Source organism: Pungitius pungitius, chromosome 11 (genome assembly GCF_949316345.1).
Source record: "Pungitius pungitius chromosome 11, fPunPun2.1, whole genome shotgun sequence".
Lineage (NCBI taxonomy): Eukaryota > Metazoa > Chordata > Actinopteri > Perciformes > Gasterosteidae > Pungitius > Pungitius pungitius.
In genome coordinates this window covers 9,752,367-9,760,610 of record NC_084910.1, presented here as the reverse complement: position 1 = coordinate 9,760,610, position 8,244 = coordinate 9,752,367, and the positions used below count along the sequence as shown (strand labels likewise).

Genomic DNA, 8,244 nt, shown 5'->3' with positions numbered 1-8,244 from the left:
ATGAAGACAACTTGAAACCTGCAGACGTGACATGTGCATTTATTGTTATTTTTGGTCTGAGAAATCTGCAAAATAAAAGTTAAAACATTAGGCTTTCACTTACCCATGAATTGTTCCTTTATTCTGTTTATTTGTCCCTTCTAGTATTGCATGGTCAGTTTAAAACTAATTCCAGTATGTCTTGTCTCCTTCTCGTAGTTGGTGAGTTTGTTTGCCACACTGAGGCCATTGCAGACATCGTGATCCTGGTGGACGGGTCCTGGAGTATCGGTCGGCTCAACTTCCGCCTGGTCCGCATGTTCTTGGAAAATCTGGTTGATGCCTTTGATGTTGGCATCAATAAGACACGGATCGGTGGGTCCCTGCCTCCCAACACGATCTACTGTTGTTTGTATCAATGTTCCTATTGATTTAGTTGGTCATCCCTTCATATTGGTATTTTCTTCTTAAATGTATTTGCACACCAGCTTTGTTGGGGTGTTTTACTTCAGTTGAGATATACAGTCATTTTTATACATTTTTGTGTGTGTGTGTGTGTTATAGGTCTGGCTCAATACAGCGGTGATCCGAGGATAGAGTGGCATCTGAATGCTTTCTCCACTAAAGACGCCGTCATTGATGCTGTTAAGAACCTGCCATACAAAGGAGGAAATACTCTCACAGGTGTGGTTTGTTTTGCAGTTAATCATGTTGGTTCTTCCATTCGCTATTTTCTCATTCATTGCTCTGAAGACATACTTTTTCTTTGATGTCATCTTGCTCCAACTCTACCCCTCCTTTTCTTTCTCCTAAATGTCATTCTCCCTTTTGTGTGAGATTCTCCTTCCATCCACTCTGGCCCCTTTGTAACTGTCTTCCTCCTCCATCCCTCTTGTCTCTTTCATCATCTGTCTTCTTCCAGGACTTGCATTGACCTACATCTTGGAGAACTGCTTCAAGCCAGAGTCTGGCTCTCGGCTGGGCGTGCCAAAGATTGGGATCCTTGTCACAGACGGAAAGTCCCAGGACGATGTCATACCTCCCGCAGAGAGTTTACGAAATGCTGGGATTGAGCTCTTTGCTATTGGTGAGAGGGAAAAAGAAGCGCTCCGTACCATCTGTGCACCATAGAGTTAAAATCCCTCCATGTCTCTTTAAATCCTGTCAATGACGTTTCTTTGAACTGATTTTACTTGCTGATTTACTCTTCTGTTATAGTGCTATTATATGTGTATAATATAAAACAAATAGGTATTATCAATTAATAAATTAATAGTTATTATCAAGGCTGGCACTCACACTTCTCTTTTACAATAAAGCAAAGACACATATCTATAACTCCCAAGAGCAACAGTCAACAGCAATATTGGCAAAACAGAACACTGCCCTTGCACATAGAGGTTGCAAAAGGACGATGGTTAAGTTTAGTAATATTAACTTCTTAGCTGTAACCCTGCCCCCCACTAACCTGCCCTAAGAGCCTTCTCTTGATGGGAGGGAAGGAACTTTGTCCGGTAAGAGAAACCACATATTAATAATATGTTTTTGGAAAATCAATTAAATATGTCACCTCAGAAAGGACCCAGCACTGGCCAGGGTGATCACAGTGCTTGTGATCATTTGGCATTGGAACCTATTACTCATGGTAGAAATGTATTGCAACATCTTACGTTCAGTTCAGTTATTAGTGTTTTAGCCTGTGTAAAGCATAAAATGTTATACATCTATATGTAGAATTAATGTTACGGCTCTGTATAGTAGACCCTCTTCCCGCAGTTATTCCGAATCTGGAGATTGAAGATTAAAAGTCATATTTCTGACACTGGTTGTATCTCTACATTAAAAGAGAATAATTATATTTTTCCTATTTTCCTATCCAGGTGTTAAGAATGCCGATGAGAATGAGCTGCTCTCCATTGCCTCAGAGCCGGACAACACACACGTCTACAACGTGGCCGACTTCAACATCATGAGTTCCATCGTGGAGGGTTTGATCAAGACTGTGTGTGAACAAGTGGAGCAGCAAGAAAACGATATCAAACAGAGTAAAGGCCTAATAATACTAGAAAATAAATGGTTTGTGTGATGCTGTGGTGGACAATGATAACAGTGATCACTGGCAGAAGGAGTGAGAGGGCGCTGCCCTAGAGAGGTTATGTTATGTATATGATTATAGTGCGTGTTGAGATAAATGCCTCACATTCTACTGCAAACCAAGTCCGCCTGGGGGTACAATATGTGTCCCAATATGTTGTAATTTCTATAGAAATGGAGATGCGCGAGAAAAACAAGATCGAGGATGTATACATGCAGGTTTTTATATCCAATGTTCCCCCAAGCGAATGATTTATATAATCTAATGCACTCTGTTTAACATTTATTTTCCATCTATTTTCTTCACCTTTTATTTCTTTAGACCATTTACCAGAGAAGACAGGCGCGCCTCTTGAACTGGTGACATCAGAAGTGACGGCTCGCAGCTTTAGGGTTTCATGGAGCCACGCCCCCGGAAATGTAGAGAAGTACAGAGTGCTTTATTATCCTGCTAGCGAAGGAGAACCACAGGAGGTAAATACGTTGACAATCAATAACACAAGCATGTTTACTTTGTTGAATGTGTGAATATATTTAAGATAAGCTGAAGGACTGAACAAACATTGAAATGTATCTCTATGCAAAATTGCAAGCACACATTGCAGTTCATTCTGAAGCTGAAAGAAATGCATAGAAAAGAATTATTGTGTGGTTAAGAGATTTTCTGTAGTGCAGAAAGCTGGGTTTTGGCCAGGCTCAGGCCTATTTTCCATCATATTAACTACACCAATGGGAGTTACTGTGTCTGTGTGCTTCAGGCAAGTGATTGAGCTCAGTTTATCCCTGAGAGGCAGGTGGCATCGGTCATCCATACCTCATCCCTCCATTCACTAATGATCAGACAGGTGAAGAAGGATCACACAAAATTATACTCTATATGGTTGATAGAGGCACCTGCTTGAATTTTCCAGAACATTTGACCACAGACACCATTAAATCTTTAAATCATCTGGCTAGACTGGGACCAGATGTTCAGGAGCCACACGTAGGGGGATCTATCCAGCGGGCTCAGCCCATACCTAAAATATATCACAACTTCAATCCATACAGATCAGCAGAGGTGGGACAAAGTCATTGTTATGCAAGTCACAAGTAAGTCTCAAGTCGTTGCCCTCGAGTCCCAAGTCAAGTCGAGTCAAAGATGAGGCAAGTCCCAAGTTGAGTCAAAAGTCAAAGCCAACAAGTCTCAAGTCGAGTCCAAAGTCTTATCATTTTAGTTTCGAGTCATTTCAAGTCCTCTTATTACAGAAATAAAATAAATTTGTTTAAACCTCTTTATACAATGACATTAACCAAATACAGTAAGAAACAGAAAATGTAATTGTCACAAAAAATTCAATCTACGATGCTTTTGTTCATCTGGTATTCTTCATACCTGTAACAGAAGAATATGAAACAGATGTCAGAAAATCCCTTATAACCACATGTTTTATTTGAAACTACTCTTTACTCATATCAATGTTGTGTTAATATTCATTGTCTATTGTACACTAAGGTATACGATAATACATTTCCGTTTATGCAATATTAAGAAGACTGCTTCAAAAGCCCTTCCCTCAAGAAACCGAAGTCATATGCTTTAAAGCAAAGTGGGGATGGGGAACCCTGGGTGATGGTGCGCTGCCTCACAGACCTAGACTACGTAGGGAAGGGAAGGGTAATGGTGGATCGACTGTGACTGTGTTATAGTACTTTAAAACGGACGTTGACATAATGTTGGCGAGGATTTCCATCGGAGTCTGAATCCGGGTTCAAAAATCCTCGGTCTTCGGTATCATTATTCCAACTGGCGCGTTGTTGCGCTTCATTGGTTCTCTTGCAATGTGCCTGTTTAGATGCTGTCGAATCAGAACCAGGTGGGACTGCAGTGATTGGATGTCGTGCAGGCAGCGCTCTCTGCATACAGGTGGCCCACATTTTTTTGACAGATGCAGATAAACAGAGCGGCGCGGCCGTGTGAAAATGTTTTCCCCCAGTTTTCTTGGGAAGTAGCAAGTCTTTTCGAGTCAAAAGGCTCGAGTCCAAGTGAAGTCACGAGTCATCAATGTTAAAGTCCAAGTCGAGTTGCAAGTCTTTGTACGTTTTGTCGAGTCGAGTCTGAAGTCATCAAATTCATGACTCGAGTCTGACTCGAGTCCAAGTCACATGACTCGAGTCCACACCTCTGCAGATACGTACGAAATAGGTACGAAAAATGTATTCTGCTTTAGAAGTTTGTGCTTTATCCCATTTAATAAATTCATTTTCTCCTCTACCATTCTCTTTCTCTCTGTGTTTCCTGCACTGCCCTCCTCCGTCCTTCCCCACTTCTATTTGTCATTTCAATCTTCTCCAATTCATTGCCCCATTTTCCTACCATTCTTTGTACCACCACCTCACCCTCCTCCTTCTCTCGTCTATTTCTGTGCCCCATCTCTCATTTGTGTCCATTCCGGCCATTGTCATTGCCCCGTCCCTCCCCTCCTCCTGCATGCCAGGTGGTGGTGGACGGCAGTGAGACTTCGGCTGTGTTACAGCATCTCCACTCTCTCACTGAGTACCAGCTGGCTGTGTTTGCTGTGTACGCAAACGAGGCAAGTGAAGCTCTGAGAGGATCAGAAATAACCCGTAAGTTAATATTTACATACAAACACGCATAGATGTACTTATAAAGCTCACATAGTTGTAGGAATAGCTTATAGGTTTGCCAGCATTTGAATCCGGACAATTTGAAACGTATTGATAGGATAGATGAACATAAAAGCATCCTTCATGACAACACAATGTTTTTGATTTGGACAAACTGAAAAGGCCTTGATTGAACCGTGCTCTTTGTGTGTTGTTGTGTTCATAGTGGGCCTTCCCGCGGTGACGACCCTTCAGCTGTTAGATGTGACTCACAGCACCATGAAAGCAAGATGGAACAGTGTGGAGGGAGTTTCTGGCTACATGCTGCTGTATGCACCACTTACAGATGATGGAGACGTAGTCGAGAAAGAGGTAGTGAAAGGCAGCGGACAACAGAAAATGAGAATAAGATTAGATGAATCTGTGCTCAATTCACTTTTAAACAGCAACATGGCTCTTTTAAAAGTGTGCATTTGTCTTTTTTCCCAGGTGCTGGACACAGTGACAGAGCTGGAGCTCGATGGATTGACCCCTCTCACCGAATACACCGTCACTGTTTATGCCATGTACGGGAAGGAAGCTAGTGACCCCATGATAAACAAGAAATCTACATGTGAGTAATGCACACACATACAATTATTAACTGATGGCCCTCATTCTGTACCTTCATCCTAACAATAACTCATGATAACTTCAAAAAATATGAATCTTACAAAGCGAATAGCTCTTGGCAGAAGTAAGGATGGGAGAAGACATGCTCTCTTTACAACAATGTGTGATGGAGTGTAACCAGAGGACTCGGAGGTACAGCTGGTGTCATAGCTGGCTCAAGCTATGCCAAACATCAGGAGCAGGAGACAGTATATAAGATGAAAAGAATACATGTTTATTGAATTATAACCCTAACAGAAATAACTTCAATGATAAACTGAAATCACATATCCAAAAGACATTCAATTCAATTCATTTTATTTTGTATAGCCCAAAATCGCAAATTACAAATTTGCCTCAGAGGGCTTTACAGTCTGTACACATGCAACATCCTCTGTCCCGAAACCCTCACATCGGCACAGGAAAAACTCCCCAAAATATGAAAAAAACCCTTCAATGGGGAAAAAAGGGAAGAAACCTTAGGGAGAACGTCAGAGGAGGGATCCCTCTCCCGGGATGGACAGACTGCAATGGATGTCATGTGTACAGAATCAACAATGTAAAAGATGTACAATACATTCAATTTCTCTAACTGAAATGATACAAGTAATTGCAAGTAGCAGAAGAGGTGTACGGCAGGACCACTGCAGGGACAACCTCCATCAGATCGAACCACCATCCACAGAGGCTTCTGTGGGGAGGGAGAGCAGAAAGATGTTGGTTTTTGATGACAGTAATATGAATCATATTTAAAGTAATGATGATGGCAGCAGCAGGTGTCAGCAGAGCCATGAGCCAGGAGTCAGAACCGGGGTCCGCACGAAACTATGATCCACGGAGACCTGCTAGGCGAGAAAGCACAAAAAACTCCCGGAAAGAAGCTTAATTAGTGATGTACATTAATAAAGCATGGATGATTGTGGGAGGAGAGAGTGAGAGTGAGAGAGGGGCTCGGTGTGTCCTAAGAAGTCCCCCGGCAGTCTAAGCCTAGAGCAGCTTAACTAAGGGCTGGTCCAGGCTAACCTGAGCCAGCCCTAACTATAAGCAATATCAAAGAGGAACGTTTTAAGCTTTATCTTAAATGAACTGACCGAGTCTGCCCCCCGGACTGAAAGTGGAAGCTGGTTCCACAAAAGAGGAGCTTGATAACTGAAGGCTCTGGCCCCCATCCTACTTTTTAAAACTCTAGGAACCACAAGTAGCCCAGCATCTATGGAGCGTAGATGCCTTGTAGGACAATACGGTGTAACAAGCTCTTTAAGATAAGACGGTGCCTCACCAGCAAGTGCCTTGTAGGTGAGGAGAAGTACCTTAAATTCTATTCTTGATTTAACAGGAAGCCAGTGCAGAGAAGTTAATACAGGAGTTATATGATCCCATTTCTTAGTTCTTGTTAATACACGTGCTGCAGCATTCTGAATCAGTTGGAGAGGTTTAAGCGATTTACAAGAGCAGCCTGATAACAAAGAATTACAGTAATCCAGTCTAGAAGTAACAAATGCATGAACTAGTTTTTCTGCATCACTTTGAGACAGGAAGTTCCTGATTTTTGATATATTCCGTAGATGAAAAAAGGCAGTCCTTGAAGTCTTCTTTATATGAGAGTTGAAGGACATATCCTGGTCGAAGAGAACTCCAAGATTTCTGACGGTGCTGTTGGATACCAGAGCAATTCCATCCATAGAGACTGTATCACGTGACAGCTGACTTCGAAGGCGCTCTGGGCCTATCATGATAACTTCCGTTTTTTCCGAGTTTAACATCAGGAAGTTGCAGGTCATCCAGGTTTTGATGTCTCCAAGACAGTCCTGAAGTCTAACAAGTTGGTTGGTGTCTTCTGGCTTGATCGATAGATACAATTGAGTATCGTCTGCATAACAATGGAAGTTTATGCGGTGTTTTCTGATAACGTCGCCCAAAGAAAGCATGTACAGGGTAAATAGAATCGGTCCAAGCACAGAACCTTGTGGGACTCCGTGACCAACATTCGTGGTCCTCGATGATTCACCGTTCACAAACACAAACTGGGATCGATCCGATAAATAAGATTTAAACCAGCTGAGTGCAGTTCCTTTTATGCCAATCAAGTGTTCCAGTCTCTGCAGCAGGATACGGTGATCGATGGTGTCAAATGCAGCACTGAGGTCCAGCAATACAAGAAAAGATACAAGTCCTTGGTCCGATGCAAGTAGAAGATCATTTGTAATTTTCACCAGTGCCGTTTCTGTGCTGTGATGCATTCGAAATCCTGACTGGAAATCCTCGAACAAAGCATTGTTTGTTAAAAAATCCAAAGAGTCAAACATGGTCGTTGACCAGGTTCAAAAACTACCTCGACTGGTAACAAAATGTGTTGGGCTGCTTAACAAATCGGACAAGACCACGAAAGTACACACGGGGATGGTGAGTCAAAGAGACACGGGTGGACGCTGTAGTCAGCACACGGAGAAGACATGAGGGCACTGGATGTCCAGACACGTGAGACGAGAGGGAGACACGGTGATGGTCAAAGTAAAATAGGTGGTGAAAACTGAGGTAAATAATAAAAGTTACTGAAGTTACTGGACAAGCCCTGACACAATTGGTACAAACCAAGTTGTTATTTTGAGGATTGAGGGGCAAGGAGGCAGTGTTGTGCCTGAACGCGTTCATTGAACGATAGTTCATGAACTCGTTCATATTTTGGGCGAACGTGAACTGAACGTACTGTATTAATGCCCGATGAACGTTACTGTGAACTCGTTCATTCTATGAACGGCACGTTCTTTCAGGTTAACTTGTTCAAATAGGATGCCAGATTTCTATAGAAAACACACCGTAAACACGCCTTTATACGTAGCGGAAAAAACACCCAATCTGGCAACACCAGCCACCACTGTCGCACCGCCGCTTGCGTCATCAAAAAAAAGAAAT

The 8,244-nt window shown here is 42.4% G+C and overlaps 1 protein-coding gene across 1 annotated transcript in view; it reads left to right on the top strand.

Annotated features, from left to right (window-relative positions):
* Positions 1-3,903: 3,903 nt before the first annotated feature.
* Positions 3,904-8,244, top strand: part of LOC119197005 (collagen alpha-1(XIV) chain) — a 68,705-nt gene continuing 64,364 nt past the window's right edge. The window contains exons 1-4 of the mRNA XM_062565402.1: positions 3,904-3,979; positions 4,551-4,680; positions 4,907-5,052; positions 5,170-5,293. Coding sequence (XP_062421386.1) covers positions 4,960-5,052; positions 5,170-5,293 — 217 coding nt within the window. The 5' untranslated portion in view covers positions 3,904-3,979; positions 4,551-4,680; positions 4,907-4,959. The remainder of the gene's footprint in view (positions 3,980-4,550; positions 4,681-4,906; positions 5,053-5,169; positions 5,294-8,244) is intronic.